Source organism: Idiotropiscis lumnitzeri, chromosome 7 (genome assembly GCF_059441095.1).
Source record: "Idiotropiscis lumnitzeri isolate Australia: NSW breed Sydney's pygmy pipehorse chromosome 7, RoL_Ilum_1.0, whole genome shotgun sequence".
Lineage (NCBI taxonomy): Eukaryota > Metazoa > Chordata > Actinopteri > Syngnathiformes > Syngnathidae > Idiotropiscis > Idiotropiscis lumnitzeri.
In genome coordinates this window covers 904,600-922,415 of record NC_142397.1, presented here as the reverse complement: position 1 = coordinate 922,415, position 17,816 = coordinate 904,600, and the positions used below count along the sequence as shown (strand labels likewise).

Sequence of the window (17,816 nt, the reverse complement as noted above, 5' to 3'; positions counted from 1 at the left end):
TTCTGGGCCGATACAAGACACCCCCCCCCCCCCCCCACCGGCTCCCCCCTGAATGGCTTCTTTCTGAATGTTCACGCTCTGTGACCGGCTGCTTTATATTCAAAGCGTGTTAATAAGACGTCCAGCGGAGAAGGCCACAGGAGACGCTGAGATGTTTACAAATAGCATCGTGCGAGCTTAAGACGTAAATGAGGGCGGGTTCTCCAGAGAAATGTCAAGTGTGTTTCCCAAAAAAAAAAAAAAAAGTTCGATTGAATGGCTGAGCTCCCAAATTCACACCGCTACAGCGGTTATGGATTCTTGTGATTAGAAATCAATGAGCTCATTAAGAAAGGATTGCGCAATGTAAAAAAACGCAGCCAGCGTCGATTGCCCTCAAGTCAAGAGGCGTAATAAATTCTAATTGAATTTGGGAGCCACAGAATGAGCGATGGACTTTGGTGGCAAAGGCCGCTTCAACCCGCCGTTCGCTTTCAGGCATGAGATCTTGCAAAGTTTTCATAGACACGCTTAGCTGTTCTTGGTGGAAGCGGGCGCTTTTTGTTTGGAACTTTAAAATGAGCGCTCAAGTGACTTCGGGTTAGCAATGTTGGGAATCGCATCATTTTCCACAAAGATGCATGTGGGTAAAAAAAGAAAAATTGGGGCCGTATTTAAGCCCTCCCAAAATGGCAATTCAACCGTTGGAAGACAAATTAAAGCGATTCTCGCATTCCTCGCCCTCCAAGCGCCGATCAAATTCGAGTGTGAAGGCAAAAAAAAAGTTTGGACAATCTCTCGAGAATGGTCGACCTACTTCCAATCGCTACTACGATCTACAAAAGATTAGACTCGACGGGAAGCAAAACGACTGAAATTTGAGTTTTCATTTTATCTGTTACAATCAACAAAGCGGCAACTTTCCAGGGGGCGCAACTGAGTGCGTTTCGCGACGCCTAAAAGAAATATTTTCCACCAGGATGGACATACTTTTGGTCAGATTAAGCCCCTCAAAAGGCAAAGGGTCTTGTTCAAACCCAAAATGCATTTACAAAGCACTAGCGCTGAGTGGGAATCCTGACAAAAAAGAATTTAAACAGCCCGCCCGCCATTATGCTTGGACAAATAAGACGTCTGTCAGAGCGACTCCGTCCACCCACAAAACACGGAAAAACAGAGCATTAATCCGACCGGATCCAAAGATGCTGTAAAGAGCGACTGAGCGCAGTCTTACCGTGGACGGTGAGGCTGGCCGACGCCTCCGCCTTGCCCACCATGTTCTCCGCTACGCACGTGTACGAGCCGACGTCCGCCGAGGTCAGACGGCGGATCTTCAGTGTGTGGTCCTCCCGGATCTCGTACCTTGGGTGCAGCAATCACACACAGATGTCAGCTGGAGACCAGAAACAAGACGATGAGAGGGTGACTGTTGCAAACAATTTGCACCTGGCTTTGGGCAAGTCGCCGTCGTCCTTCCGCCATCGCACCGTCGGGACCGGGTCACCGCGAGCCTCGCAGCGGAACTCCACGCTTTGGTCCACCAGCACCACCTGGCTGCCGGGCCGACGCACAAAGCCGGGTCGCTCTGCACGAATGGACGACAATGAGAAAATGACTTACAAGCGCCCCAACGAAGGGAGTTTTTCCAGTTACAAGCCGTCCCTTGGTCAATTTATGTCTAAAAATCGCAAAAATGGATTTCGGAGTACCATATTGTCACGGCCGTGTCAAAGGGCACAGCATCGGTTGTGGGTGCTATTTCTGAATTTAACACATACACTAGGCGAACCGCACTATGAGGCGCATGTTAGCTCGCGCATGCTAGCTCACCACACTCTTTAGAGTCACGAGTCTTTCAGCCTCAGCCAATCAGATGGCTGGAGAGAGAGCTGTCGTGAGCGGTGTAGTCTCAGTCTTTACCGGTAGGGGCTCCGAACATGGACTACAAAATGCTCCAAAGTAATCAAGTACGTTGCTCAATTGAATAGCGACTGTACAGATCTTTGGATCTCAGGTTATACACAAGGCGCTCGCATTACAGGGCGCCTCGTCCGTTTAAGAGAATATTTGGGACTTTAAAGTGCGCCTTACGGTTGTGAAAACACAGTAAGTTGAGTAACAAATGAAACTTATAAATCAATGTACCACAGAAGTAAAGTGGTGGTATGCTGCTTTTATTTGCTCGTAAACGTATCGGGTGTCAGTTTCTTGTTGTCTGGAATGAAAACCATCCATAATAGGAAAGAAAAATAATAATTCCACATTCTGTGGGAAGCAAAAGATGAAAGTTCTCGTGATGCTCAACACAAGAAGCTCAACGTAATGAAGACAGAAGACCGCCGGTGCCAAACACAGAACGGTCTTTTAGGTCGTTTATCGGCGGCGGCTCTCTCGGCCAAATTCTACGAGGCCTCCGAGGAGTCGGTGATAAAATCCCCACTCAGGAGGTGTTGGGGGTCACTGGGGCGAAAAGCGGGTCCAGTTGGTGGTGTCAGTGTGTGATTCATGGCTTAGAAAGTGAGACTGGAGGTCATCTCACAATCTTATCTGATTAAAGGTTACCGACACCATTAAGTTCTCCGGGGGGGAGAGACAATCCAAGGCACACATCGGGATCGACTGAAAAGTTTGTGTAGGTGCCGAAAGTCAAGAAAAAGCGTGGCTGGGAGAGAAAAATGCTAATTACCGAGCACGGTGAGTTCGGCTATTTCGCTCTCCCGTTCGCCGACCATGTTGGTCCCCACGCAGACGTACTTCCCGGCGTCGCTCTTCCTAGCGTTGGTGATCATCAGCTTGCCGCCGCGGATCTGAGGAGCAAACGTGAGAGGAAAATGAATTATTTAGGTGTGTGTGTGCCTCAGACATCTCGGAGAGGTTGTTACAACCGTGGCGATAAAACAGCCGGGCTCCGTTAAAAAAAAAAAAAAAAAAAGTCGTTGGTGAAAGGCTCCATTCATTGCGGCTGCCTCTCAGCTTCCACTTAAAGTCTAAATCACTATCAGTCAGCCTGTTTCCCCTCAAGGTAAGCTGAGCCAAAAAACACTTTGACAATCCAACACAACCGCCCCCCCCCCCCCCGCCTCACCCGAGGGAGCACCTGAGGCTCTGCAGGACTGCGAGCACTTTTCCAGCTGCCTCAAAAAGCCGCTATTCTCTGAGTCCAACATTGCGAGGAATCGTTCAACAACTCACAGCTTCCTTCGACTTTCTATTGGGGGTGGCAAGAAACCTCTGAGGAGCACATGAATGTAGTTTGTCCAGGTCCAGGTATTTCCCAGGGCTTTGATTACAGGCCAGAGGAGCCGCTTTGTTCTCAGGCAGACGGGACAAGCAAACCCGAGGCTCCCCTTCCTCACGATTCCTCTCGGCTGACAAGCGCACCAGTCGAACAAAAGCGCAGGGTCCAATGGTCTCTGTATCCCGGTGGGGCTTAACCTTTAAAGCGCCTGTGAGGTCGGGATCACCACCTGCAGGCAGGTAACTGATACCCTCATTAGAAGAGAGCGAACCGGCAGAGAACTTGACACACAATGTTTGGAAAAACAGCAACCAAGTAGAGCAACGGCAGAAAATTCCTTCTGGTTTCCAAGTGCCAACATTTTGATGGGATTCCATCAAATCATCTTTGAGTAATCAAATCGAAACACATGTGAGGTCTCTTGAAGCCGCCGACTAAATTGTAGTAAAAGACATGGAGGCCATCCAGGACTTGAAAACTTGGACCTGTCGAACCCAAAGCGGAGGCGCAGACCAACAAGGCAAACTTTGCATTATTTCCTCCTTCAAATGATTTGCGTATGATTGCGAAAGGGAGGTGGATGGATCTTAAGGGGTTCTGGAAGGCACCCCGTGGTGCTTAAAGGGTTTGAAGTCGTACCAGGGATAATATCCTGCCCGGTGATGGTTTTTGTGGTCTTTGTTTGCAGGTGTCTGAATGACACTTCAGTCACAATTTGTTTCAACCAAGATAAAAAAAAAAAAGGCCCATCTGGGATTTGCACCCCAAAAAAAATATGAGCCTCGAGCCAAACTTGGGTTCCTCCTGGCGATGTAACCTTAAAGGCGAAATGGATCTGGCGAGGCAGGCTCAGTTTATTTGGGGCACCCTGTGGTTCTGAAAGGCTTTCAAGTAGTCCCAATGATAAAAACCTCTCAAGTGATGGGTTTTACGGTCTTTGTATGCAGTTGTTTGAATATCACTTCAGACACCTTTTTCTTGGAAATCAAGTTCAATGAAAAAAAAAATGGTCTCGCTTGACCCAAACGCAAGAATTCTAGACCTAGACCGAGGATGTCCGACTCTGGTCCTCATTTGGGAAGTCCTGCAGACGTGTTTGCAGTATTTTGGTTTCATCTGAAGTTGAGTTGACTTGAGGTGTCGGGAGAGTTTTCGGTTGACTCAGCGGTAAAAACCTTCCTGGTGTTGGCTTTTCAGGCCTGTTATAGAATTTGAAGCCGGAACCAAAGCTAAAAAAAAAAAAGAACCCCGGACCAAATGCCACACTTTGGAATTTCGGAGGATGTATTCACAGCACTTTCCATTGTTTAATATTCGTGGCAAAACGGGAGTCCTGGGGGATCTGAAGAGGAACGCGGAACGCCAGTTTTATTTGCGGTGCTGCGAGGGTTTGAAGTATCATTATGTTTCTGTTTGTTTGAGCAAAAGCTTAACAACTCAAACACAAAAGCGTCTGAGGTCAGACTGCATAGCAAGTAGCGAAAAGGGAGCAGAGTAGAGTGGCGGGGGGCCTGAGGTTGCTTTTGGGGGGTGGGGCGGAGGATCCACTTCAAGTCTAGTCCGCTCTGTGCGCACATACCGTGACTGTGGCAGTTCTCCGACCTCAGAGGGCATATTTGGACTGGCGGCAGCGCAGCGACTGAACGCAAACTGCTAGCGTTTCTTAACGCTAGCACCGCGTCGCCCCGCCCCCCCGGCAAGCTGACCATTATGCCGACATTGCGGGGAGATGGCTCCATTTTTGGTGTCTGGTTCCATTTGGCAATGCTGATCATGTGAGAGGCTCCATTGAGTGTGTTGCCTCTTTTGTGTTTGCACAGCGCTTCGTTTTGCAGGACGATGATTAGCTCCAACTGCAGCACAAAACGTGACACAATACTGCAGCTGCGTTTTCAGGGATTTACGACGAACAGATGAGAAAGCTTTTCGTGATGTTTGGAAACAATAGGTGCCGGGGTACTTTCCTGCAGTGGAAAAATGATTGACGACCGCGGAACTCAACTGAAAATGAAGACTTATTTCTTGCGGTGGCAAAACAAGATAAACTCCAAAACGTCATTTGTTTGATTGGTTTTAATTTCCCTCAAAAATAATCTGGATGTTGAAAATAGTTTTGCAAAGAAGATGGCAAGAGAGCCCGTTAGCCAATTCTAATGAGCCATCCATTTTCTATCGCATATTTGCTGCGCAGGGCCACAGGTAGTGATCGACCCATCTGCTTTTTTTCAGGGCCGATACCGATTATTAGGAGTCATGGAGGCCGATAACAAAATATTATTAAAAAAATGTTAAAATGGTGTCACAATTTAAAAAATAAAAACTCCCAAACGTGACTCATTTACTGCCATTGACGGCTAAAGACGTCAAAGATCCATTTTTTTTTTTTTACCCGGCGGGTAGTTTATGAGTTAATTTATGATTTACAACTTGCAAAAGCTTTTTTAGATCTTAGAAAATAGACAACTTAATTTTAAAAGTCTAACAAAAAGTGCACGCAGCTGCATGTCCTCTAGTTCATTGAAAACAAACAACTCTTCAAAGTTTACGACAGCAAATAGTTTTCTATTAGTGGTGAGTTGCAGTAGACCGACATTGATGGCCGAGTGGTCTAAGGCGCCGCGTTCAGGACCCAGTCTCCACAGGAGGCCTGGGTTCGAATCTCGAATTTCCCCATTGTGGGATTAATAAAGGGAATATTATTATTATTATTATTATTCAAATTTTGGCAAAGTCTGCTTCGTATGCTTGCGGGACCTCTCCCGAAGTGCGTGTGACTAAAAAAAAAGCAAACGGGAAGCTAACTGCTGATTGGTTGCTACAAGGAACCAATCAGATGGTGCTGTGGGCGGGCCAATCTGCTTCTGCAGGCAAGGCCACGAGCACAGCAGCGAGAGACAGAGATGTGTGCTGCAGCCAGCCAAAATAAAACTCAAATAATGGTCCGTGACAATCGGCCCGGTCGATCATCGCTCTGTGAGCAGTTTTTAGCTGGAGTCTTTCTCAGCTGACTTTGGGAAAAAGAAGGACTTCACCCCGGAATGGTCGCATTCACTCACACCATTCACTCTTTTAGCTAACCTTAATGATCATGTCAACATTTTTTAGTTTTAATCAACGTACCGATTGAATTGTAAATTACGGCCGGCTTTGCGTTTCTTTTCCAAGTCATTTAACTCCCGCTTCAATCACATTTAAGAGTTTGTTGACTAATGGTGTCGTGTGACACGACTATAAAAAGGTTAGTTGCACCTAGAAGATGATGATTTTTATTTTATTTTATTTATTTTTACATGTCGCAGCCTGCCGAACCGACGGGACCTTATGTTCACAAAGCGCAACACATCAAGTCAGGAACACAGTTTACAAGCGTGTCATTAGCGCGTACGCACAATGGACGGGAAGGCATGTTGTCGAAATCCAAACGGCAAGAGACTTTGCAGTTGCCATGGATACGGCATGTTCCGGCATGCTCCGCGACGGGAGGAAGGCTCGGCGCTAACGACAGCACGGCAGCGGAGGATGAGGGGTCCTTTGATGAGCTCAGCTGCTGGAGACGTTGCAAATAGTCCTCCGTCTGCCCCCCCGCAGCTCCGTGAAAACACACGATATTTATTTCTTTTTTATTCCATCTGGACAAGTTGACTGCGGTGCGACGCCACGTCGGGCAACGCAACGTGGACGTTCTCGTCTGAGGTCGCACATGATTTGACAGCATCAAATTCTTGGAGGCTTTTTTTTTTGTGTCTTTCAATCCTACTTGAAGCCGAGCCGACTTTTTTTTTTTTTTTTAAACCGGGATCATTAAACCATTCTGATGAATCATGCACCAACTTTATAGCGATCCACCCTGAAGAGAAATGTCATTGAAGGAGTGGAATCCCAGGCTTGAAAGCAGATTTTTTTTTTTTTTTTTTTTTTACAAGGATGCACTCATGAAGCATGAAAGCAACTTAAAAGAAACAACATGAAGAACATTTTAACTTTGAGGTGTGAGTTTGAGTCCCACTTGTGACACCATTTATTAAAAGCAGCATCAGCAAACGATTCAGAAGAAGCTTGGAAGAATTTTATCGTCCGACAACAAACACACAAAAAGTAAGGAGAACTCGTTTCGCCTCAAGCAAGATGAACTTTTGTTTCTTTCAATTACGCCGCTCGGAAGCCTGAGACGGACGATCTCGCGCCAGTGCCGATTTGATGCAAAACAAAAAGAAAAGCGAGCACTCGCGCCCTTTATGAGTTTGACTCCCAACCAACAATCGCAACCTCATGTGACCTGTGCAGAGAAAACGTTTTTGTTTGTTTTGTTTTTTATTCTCAGCAAGAGCTTTTGATGACGAATGGCTGTTTGGACTTGGCCAGCAATAGCGAGGAACGTTTATAGTTGGAAGAGCTTCTTATGAATCACGCTTTTGGGAGGCCTGAAGCTCACCACAAGTGCGGCGCGTAATCTGGTGAAAACTTCTGGATTTGATGGACCTGGAACACGAGTCGCTCAGTCGCTCCCCTTGAAACTCGCAAAAAGTCAGCTGGCAGCAATTCCATCAGTCGACATCAAATGAAGTGGATTGGAAGAACTCGCGGGAAGTTTCAATTTTGGTTTGAGCACAATTCCGGGCTCATACGCCAACTATGGAAGTGATCCAAACAGATTTGCCACGTTAGCTTTCCGGCGCCATCGAAGGTGGGAAAAGCATGACGTCAAATCTCGATTTTCTTTTGCGGAGGATTCTCGTCAATTTCAAATAGGAAGTCGAGTAACAGGAGCGGGCACTCCGTCAGACTGACGGACGTCCGTTTTGCGGACCAGCGACGAATGACGGAAATTTCTTTTTGAAAAATGGCGCACGGAGCAAAGACGTAAATTAAATTTTGTCCATCAACGTAATCGTCACGAACCGGGTCGAGTGCTGACGGACCTCGCGGTGCGTCCCGGACGGACGCAAATTTTTGGGGCGGTGGGTGGCGTGGAGGGACGGACGAACTGACGGCTAAATTTGGTTCTGATTGAAAAAATGCCGGACTGACCGATGCCAGTCCGGTTTCCAGGCCGCTGACGGATGACGAATCTTCAAAATTCTGGAAAATTCCACGGCTCATACTTTGGCGAGCTCCTTCGGGATTCACCCAAATATGCCACAATCCGAAGAAGAAGGCCAAAGCCAAACTTTGTTGCTCTTAAAGTGGGCGAAGAACGATGCCAAATCTTGCTGATCATCTGACGGGTGGCAACTTTGATGCTATTTGTAAACGTCGTCGTGCGATCCCGCTGGAAAATGCGCCATGGCCTAAAAAAAGCTTTTCAAAGGAGAATGGTCCCGGCACACGCCCTCGTGACTATAAACAGAATGTTTGACAGCAGCATCGTGTCATGACCACTTTGAATGACCACTTGAGCAAAAAATGACATTTTGACGCCGCCGCCAAGACATTAGAAGGCAGCCAAGCGGTAAAAATAAGATCCAGACTCAGAACTTTTGCCAGTAGCTGCTGAGACGGGGTTTTTTTTCTGGTGCTTTGCGTGACTTTCCGAGACACATAGATTAGCGATTAGCATGCGTCGCTAGCCATGCATGCGCTAACTGCGCTCTCAGTACTGACGACTACCCCCTTTTTTTTTACCAATGAATGAACAAAATACACATCTTCAACAACAACAAAAACAGAAAAAAATAAATAAACAACCAACCAACCTAAAAAATAATTCCCCAAGGGGAAATGTTTCTCAAAGCTTTTTTTCCAATCAACTCTGAAACACATTCCCAATTAGTGGAAAAAAAAGATTTAGATTAATTTTGCGTATTTTCTGAACTCTAGAGCGCTCCCTACCAGTGAAAGAAAAAATCCACACAAAAGCCGCTCTGTTGTATTACCCGTATGGTTCAAACATCGAGAAAAAAGTAGCGGCTTATCGACCGGAAAATACGGTAAGTCAGCAAACGTCTCAATAACGTGTGACAACATGAGGAGACTTTAAAAAAAAAAAAAAAAAAATCACGAGGGACAATACATGAACATATGAATACAGCTCAAAGTGAAAAACGCAAAGAAGTGGAGAACACTGAAAAAATATTGCCAAATAAAGTCAAAATTGGATTAAATATCTTTCGTGTCAATCGTTATACAATTAGCAGTTTTTGTCAAAAGAAAGAAAATCACTCCAAAACTGGGCATCGACAAAATAAGTCAATTGCGGTTTCAGGATCAATTTGGCAAAAAGGAAAGTATTGCCGAATCCTTTCGGATGGCGCCGATGTCATCGGGAGGGCGTCGGCCAATCGATGCAGCGCTGCTGACTAATGGACGGAGCAAATTTCTCCGTGCCGGTCATTAAGGTTTTTAAGCAGCTTGCTTGGGATTGGCCGGGCAAAATGAGCTAATCAATGTTTCAACCAACAACTCAAGTGGCGATAATGACTCGACTCGCATCAGCGGGGGCGTCGCATTCCGTCCACTCCGGAAAAAAAAGCGTCGATAAATTGCCGCGCGACTCACCGTGACTCTTTCGTCCCGGTCGTCGATGTTTAGGCCGTCTTTTTTCCAAGAGATGGTCGGTTCCGGATGCCCGCGGGGCGGTTGACACTCCAGGACCGCTGGCTCTCCGGCGGCCACAATCACGTCAGCGGGGTTCTGTCTGAAGTCGTCGCGCAGAACTGCAGAAAGAAATTTTTAAAAATTCAGCAAAGCGCTTGTGAAATTTCAGGCCACACATGCAACACGCGTTGGTAAGTGTTGTATATGAGCGCACGGGACGGATAAGAAGGATTATTTGCGGCTGCTTGGGGAGGTTGGAGTGAGCTTTGGCGGGCTGAGTCTCACGCTCGTCCGCTCGCTCCCAAATGACAGATCAAAGTCAGGCCCGCCGCCAACACATTCCTGACGCTGCTCAAGTCCGCCAAAACGCTCGTTCGGTCAAGGGAACATGGCGCTCCTCTCGCGTCGAGAGGCAAAAGGATTCCGATTTTTCACTTGTGCGCAAGTACAGAGAGGAGTGGGGAAAAAAAGTCTTTTCCCAATTGTCAAGATTGGATAAAAAAATCTCGAGGGGGGAGGGGCAACATTTTTCATCCGTTTGACGAACCCAATCAGGCTCGACGCCCTCATCTGAGACCCGAACCTAAGCTTGAAACCTGAATTTGAAATTCGAGCACGTCAGCTTGTCCGTTTGGGTCTCGACCCACCCCCCCCTTCCGCCATCCCATCTTAGATGCGCAAAATGAATATGGAAGGATATGAAAGAAAAAAAACAAAACAAAAGAGGCCCGAGGGAAAACTGGCACAGTTCCGTGTTTGTACCAACAGTGCTGCCGTGAACCCCTCCTCAACGCCTCACCCCCCCCCCCCCCAACCACCCTCACGCCTCCTCCAAACTAACACCTCTTCGCCGTAAACACAGCTGAGTGTACCCTCAAACATGCGAGTCCTGTGGGAGGGCGGCGAAGGGAGCAAACGAGGACTCCTCAAACCGGAGACCTGGTGCGCTACAAAATCTTTCGCCAAAAAGTGATCCGACATGGCCTCAATTTTGACATAACTATCGCCAAATGTTCTAAGAACAAACGTTGGTGAAAACGACGAAACTGTGTGTGTGTGTGTGTGTGTGTACGTATTTTGTGTGCGCCTGCACGTGTATTTGTGTTGGGGAGTCTCCTGGAGAATTCTGTCTCTTGGTGTAAGCCTGCAGCTGTCTTGAGGTGGATAATATTTCCTGCACTATTAACACGGAGGCCCGATTGTAAGCGTGTGTGTGCTTCAGTGATAGCAAGCCAGAGAGCAGAGTGTGAAAATGTTTTCAGAGAGGCCGATTTGTAGAAATATGTTGACAATGATGAGAAGGTTTGACCCCAGACACGTATTTAGTACAATACGCCATCTTGAAACCCTAATTTGAAACCTTAACCTTGCCTTCAAACACGATTTTCAACCCTGTGTTGTTGTTTGAAACCTCAATTCTTTCTTAAAAAAAAAAAAGAAAAAAAAAACACTGGCTGGAAAAGTCTGAATTTGGTTTAAAATGCTAATCCGTGTTTGAAAGCCTCAACCGAGCAAGAACTCCCCATTTACAACCATACCCTCTCATTTGAAAGCCAAATTGGAAATCCGAAGCGAACCGTACGCGTTTGACAACCGAAACAAGGCTTGAAAGTCCACTCGGAAACCGTAACCTTGGCCTCGCAACCTTAAAAAGGGTTCGAAACCCGAAGCAATAACTTTGGTTTGAAATCGTAAGCCAGGCGTGAAACATGACCTTGAAACTCGAACCAACATTTGAAACCCTAACGTTGGCTTCAAACCCCAATCTTTGTTTGATTTTGCGCCAATGAATCAAACTGTGGCAGTATAGCGCCAACTACTGGTGAGGAGGACTTACTCCACGTCAGATAAGCCCCTCCCCCCCATTTAGAATCAGTGAAGCTAACACAATTAGCCGCAGTCACGGCTGGTGTTCCACGACACCTAGAAAGGTTACCGTGACGCTCTCAGGTTCGTCACCCTTATAACTAGCTGCCTTGCGCACACACACACACACTTGCTCTCGGAGGAAATTGAAAACAGATGTTTAAATGTCAAATTAAAATGAGATCCCCGAGCTGCCCCTCCAAACGTTAATGGAAAAAAAAAGAAAAAAAGCCTTCATGCCACACACAAGTCAGGCTGGAAAGATCGCATGAGCTTTGTTCTGAGGAAATGAAAGCAACGGCAACAAATCTCTGCAAGGATACACACCGAGAGAGAAAAAAGCCGCGAGGGAATGAACATTGGATGAAAAGACGCAGCGTGGGTCCTCCAAACGCCGGGGACCAAGTTTCACGGGGTGGGGGGGAATCGAATCAAAGTCATGAGTAAGCGGTGGGGTTTTTTTTTGGTAACGTTTGCTGACAAATGAAAATATGCATAAGTCAACTATTTAGTTTTTGTCGTAAGTTTATGTTCTTTTTTTTGATAAAAACAAAAAAAATCTTCTCAGGAAGTTCTTCTGTTTTTAAGTATGATAGTTGTTTTTTTTTTCAATGTGACGCTGAATACGATGTCGTCGATTTGTCTCCATGACAGCCGCGCATGAAGTAAAACGAAGAGCAAGTGAGAAACTCGTCTTTACAAGCAGAAAACGACCTTGCCCAACAAAAAGCGAAACAATTTGTAGTTTCCTGTCCAAAGTCAAGTCATTCGTCTGCGCGTGGATCTTAGCGGCGGCACAAAAAGAAGAAGAAGTAGCAGCAGCAGAAGGAGCTGAGGAAAAGGAAGGCGAGGAAAAAGAAAAAGAGAAAGAAGACGAAGAGGAAGAAGAAAAAAAGAAGTCGATTACGACGCCGTGATGCGCTCCATGGCGACGGCGGACAAAAGCAGACAAAATTTTTGGGCCACGAGCGACCAAACTCAACCGAACGGCGCAAACCGTTTTTGTGGCAGAAAGAAACGAATCCAAGTGCATTCTCGTTTCGCAGCTCGTATACTCGTCAAATTCTGTTTTAGCAGGCGAGGCGAGATCAACGCTCGTATGGCATTTTGCAAACATGCCAGCTTCAGAAAGTCACACACAAAACGAAACTTTTCCTTCATCGTCTCGACCCAACCGCCGCCGACGATCTCAATCTCATCGTCTTTTATTCCCCCGCGCTTCTCGAGATTGCGCGTCGCACTTTTATCGCTCATCATGCCGAGTCCTTTTTGGCCCCGAACGACAAACGTCCGAAGCGGCGATTTGCTGACGGTGTGGGGCCCGCTCTCGCAGCATCGCACACATGAGGGCCTTCTTAAAACAAGCTTTCCAATTAACATTCCTGCTCCCCGTCGCCCCGTTGACCCTCCTGGAAGACGAGGCGACGGCCTGCCCTCCTCCCTCCGATGACAAAAACGTCAAGCAGCGACCTGACCTGCCGACGGGGATGCGAGGCAACTTGTTTTCCTCCACAAAGTGTGCGGCGCCTCGTCTGTTTGGACATGTGGTTTCTTGGAGTGGGCGAGGACAAGGGGACGCACAAAGGATGGGTTTTCCGTCCAACGGGAAAGTGCAGCCGGTCACGGCGGAATTGCGTCAATAAACGCAAACGGGAGCGCTCGGGGAAACATTGGACGGCGAGCTGACTTTTGGGATTTGATGAAACGAAACACTCGCCAGCCCAAGAAAAAAAAAATAAATAAATCGGTTTACATTTCCACCAGAAGGGGGACTGATGGGAATCGTTTCATGACGTCCACAAAAACGGGACTTGGCGGAGGTGGACTTTTGTACTGTTTGGACAATCTTTGTAACTTTGCTGCCCACATCCATTGACAAAAAAAAAATGCCTTCAAATTTCACATGCAAGCATTTGGCCGCATTTCAATTTCGGAATCAACTTACTCGTGATAGAGCAAATTCCATGCCGCTCAGCGAAACGAGCTTCAGAGGCTGAATTTTTGTCTGCCGAAACAAGGAGCAAGATTGCATCTCATCAAACGCTTCCTAAAGTCGAGCTTCGTTCAAAGCGACGCCATCATTGGAGGCGCTTCTCCTTTTGGCCTTTTTACCCCAGCAATTGAAAGCAAAGATGCTCTTTTTATCAATTTGATGTTGAAACTGCAAACCATCGCTCGCCTCCGACAACTCCGGCTTGGACGAACGCGTAACGAGATCCGGCGAACAGGCAGCGAGCAGATGTTCACCGTGTCGTACGTCAAACCGACTAATGAACAGCAGAAAAAAGTCCAAAGGGCGGAAATCGAAGCATCTTGTTTGTTAAATAAAGAGGTGCAGGAAGTTGTTTGAAGATTTTTTTCTTTTTTTTGGGGGGGACACTTGCGGCTGTGTAACACGATAGCGGCAGTATGCGGGAAAAACGCCACATGGGGATCCGATGCGGTGTTACGGCACATCGCTCAGCCTTTCGCCATGGGCACTTGCACATTCCAATGGCTTTACCAGGCACTTGGGGGGTGGGGGGTGGGGCTACTGTATACAGGGGGAGGGGCTGAAAAAGGTCAACGCATGAGGATGGAGCACAAATAGGAGCATGTTGGGAAGCTCCAGAGGGGAACGGCGTTCCCTGTCCAATGGCTTCCACATGGACACTGAACATTCCCAGATGGAACGTTTGGCCTTTTCGACGGGAGGTTCCTTAAAGCGCCAAGTAATGCGGGGAAGTCAATTGCCAAAGGTCAAACAATGGCAGTTTGCAACACACCTTCCCGTCCGTGTGTTGCTTCTACTTTTGATTTGGACACTATGAGATATGCGTTGGCTCTTAAAAAAAACTATGGGGCAGGAGGAGTTTCAATTCTTCCAATGTATGCTTTGTACCAACCCAAAAAATGTGAAGAGAAAAAAAATGCAAATATTTAGTTTTTATGAATTATTCCTTAAGAAAAAAAAGAAAATCACAAGGATTCAGTCATTGTGTCTTAAAATATACGGGGGGAAAAAAAACTACCAAAATGTAGGATTTATGCAGTCTCTTAAAAAATAGGAAAAACAATCAGAGTGGAGTAAATCATTATTTCATTAAAAACAGATGGAGAAAAAAAATGAAAAGAAATTCAGGATTCATGAAAAATTTGATTTAAAAAAGAGAAAAAAATTCATTGCAAATGTTTAGGAATGATGAATTGAGAAAGAACGCAGAAAGATTTAGTCAGTATGTCATCAAAATATGAAAAATAATCACGGGGATTCATTCATTCTTTTTTACTAAAAAATAAAGCAAAAAAAAGTTCATTGTTTTATGCATTGCTCGATTGCAAATGTCACAAGAAAAGGAAAAATACAAAAAATTTACAATTCAAAAATTTGGGGGAAAAAAGTTGAGTTGTGAGGCACCCTTGCAAGCGTGAAAAAAAAAAAAAAACTTCCATCACCGCTCTTGAAAGGGTTCAGCAGCACACACAATATCGACTCTCCTCCTATCGCAATCTTTTTTTTTTTCTTGACGGCGTCGCACGCAAACTCAAAACACCCAAAAACGGCAAGGATGACTTGAGCAGATGTGATTTGAAAGAACGGGACGGCAGTGAAAACAAACGCGGGGACGTTTCCTGCTGCGGTCATCGTAACGGCGGACTTGGCGCCCAAGTGCTGCCAGCTGTGCGGCTCCACGCCGGAAATGTGACGCAGACGTTTGCTCGTTGAGAAATGTCATCAAGTTGAGTTTGCATCGCTGCCGTTTGGGCGTTGTTGAACTTTGCCGCCAATCCCGCATTGGGATCATTCATACGGTCGCCACAACGCTTTACAATTGGCCGCGCCCATTTTAGATGCACGGGCCGCCACTAGACAAGGCGGGGGGGGGATCCTTAAAAAGCCACTCATGGGTTAAAGTTGGGTTAGCAGCGTGCAACGTGCATTTGTGTGTACGCAGCCGTGTTGGAAGCCGCCAGCTCGTGTGGTCAGCGGTACACGTATCTCATTAGCACCTGCCGACCGGGCCACTGGGCCGCGTTTGCCGACCCGGGCGGCACAGTCGGCCGCGTCAAACCAGCGAGCGTGAAAAGCAAACATCAAACGGTTCCCGTGGCAGCCCAACAAACAAAGCGACAAGCGACTCCCTGTCAGCAAGAGACGGGAAAGCATCACCAACACGACATCATCAGCACGCCGAGAGATAAGACGAGCATGACTCAAGACGTTGTTTAGCTTCCACGAGGCCCAAATATGCCAACAACGGCGAGATAAGGCCGCTAAAAAGCTACATTGTGCTCCACAAAGAGGAGAGACGCCAACCGGAGGGGGGGGGGGGAGTGGCGGGAGATGCCACTGGCGGGATGAGGGCGATCTGTTTGGAAAACGAGCGGCGTTCATTCCCATCATGCGGGCCGCATCTGACCCGAGTCAAAATAACGTGTCGTCTTTAATCCTGCACGACAACTTCTGGCTCGGTCCATTGAGGTCCTCGCCGTCACGAATCGGGCTTTCAAGGATTAGGAATGTGCTCCCTTTTTGAGACAGCAACAGATTTTGGCTCATACACGCAATGAGGGCAAAGGTCATTTGGTTTTGGATCACCAAGTCATCATCATCTTTTTACTTTCTTAATTATAAGACATCATCAATGCAAACAAAGAAAAAAAAAATCAAAAATGTTAGCCGAGTAGCTAAATTGATCAAAATAAAAAATTCAACTTACTGTCCCAACATTGCTAATAACAACAATTAGCTAGCTAAAACAAATTGCCTTGTCTTGATGTTTGTGTCCATGATACTATTTTGCTCTTTTTATTTGTTGAATCTGTTTTCTTTCTTCTTTTCCAGAAATGTTGAAAAATGCCGTTTTATGCTAGTAGGCTAAAAATAGCTGACGTTCACTTTTTTGGTCAAGTTTCAAATTTATCAAGATGAGTAGCAGTTTTCATGCCCCCCGTCGGGAACAACTCACGGTTGGATGGATGTGATAATCCGACAAACACAAAAATGGGAACTTTGATCGACCCCCAATGTGAACGTAGCTTAGCCACATTAGCCATCCAGACGATCATCTGCGTCCGTGTCTCGTCGGCGAGCGCAAAACGGAGGGCGACCAGTTGACATTTGCATCATTTTCAGAATGGGGCACAGGAGTGGCGCGGCTGGCTTGCCTCGCGCTGGCAGAAGAACAAAGTGAAGCTAAAATGTTACAAGCTAGCGTTCATCTCCGCCTGCCTGACGGCGACCAAGCCGGCGGATGCCCGTCCCTCCTCGCTTCAAGGACCGCAGGCCTTCTTTTGTCTGCTGCCGCCGATAGCATCTGAGGGAGGCCTCCTCGTGAAGCCTTTTTTTTTTTTTAATCTTTAATTTTTGGCGAGAGAGCAACATGGCGCACCTGCACATTGGACAATGGCGGCCGCCTCATCCAGAGCTTTCTGTAAACAATAGGCACCGGGAGGCCGATTCTTTTTGTTGAACTAAAAACGGTGACGACAACGCGGTTGGGGTGAGGTCAGATCACCGGCAAAAACGACAATGAATCTGATGGCGCCATCGGAAGAGGAAGCTAAAGTCCCAAAACTAGGAATAAAACTTCAACCATTTTCTTTATGTAACAAAATTCCTCCCACTTGTGTATAAAATGTTTTTGCAAAACCTAATGGCTAGCCTGCTAGCTAATATTAGCGCTATATTGTGCGCTATTCATTTCAGTGTCAAAAGAGCACATGTGGGCGGGCCATGACATGTCAATTAATTAACTGTTTACGATGTTTGAATTTCACCCGCATGTGCTTTGGAATGGAAATGACGGCTGGCGTTGGGTCTGGCTTCCAAGCAGGTAACCTCGTGGAACATCGTCTTTGACGGCAGTCTAAAATCACGAGGTAAGCCTCTTATCCTGTTTGCGCAACGGCTCTGTCTCGTTTAAATAAAATTTAAGCGTTAGCTGCCGAGCGCCGCCATCGGAGCAAGCGTGATCTTTTGCCACCCGGCGCCAAGCGTGACGTCGGGGTTAAAAATAGCCACAAATGAAATCTTGTTCCGCCTTTGACAAGACGTTGGACTGTCGAGCTCGCCTCACAAAACGAAATAAAAACGCAACATTTCATAGCACAAGATTTGGGGAAAGTGCCGCCGCCGCTCTTCAAGTTAAGCCGCAGCTAGTTTGCATCCTGTCACATAGGTGCCCTCGTAGCTGCAGGGAGTGTTATCGTAAAAAAG

The 17,816-nt window shown here is 46.7% G+C and overlaps 1 protein-coding gene across 5 annotated transcripts in view; it reads right to left on the bottom strand.

Annotated features, from left to right (window-relative positions):
• The window catches only part of robo1 (roundabout, axon guidance receptor, homolog 1 (Drosophila)), a 164,228-nt gene that overhangs the window by 31,964 nt on the left and 114,448 nt on the right, over nucleotides 1–17,816 (bottom strand). For all 5 annotated transcript variants that reach the window (XM_088300858.1, XM_088300853.1, XM_088300857.1 and 2 more), the window contains 4 exons: nucleotides 9,713–9,870; nucleotides 2,666–2,786; nucleotides 1,426–1,564; nucleotides 1,214–1,341 (listed from right to left, as the gene is read on the bottom strand). In XM_088300858.1, the coding sequence (XP_088156984.1) occupies nucleotides 1,214–1,341; nucleotides 1,426–1,564; nucleotides 2,666–2,786; nucleotides 9,713–9,870 (546 nt within the window). The remainder of the gene's footprint in view (nucleotides 1–1,213; nucleotides 1,342–1,425; nucleotides 1,565–2,665; nucleotides 2,787–9,712; nucleotides 9,871–17,816) is intronic.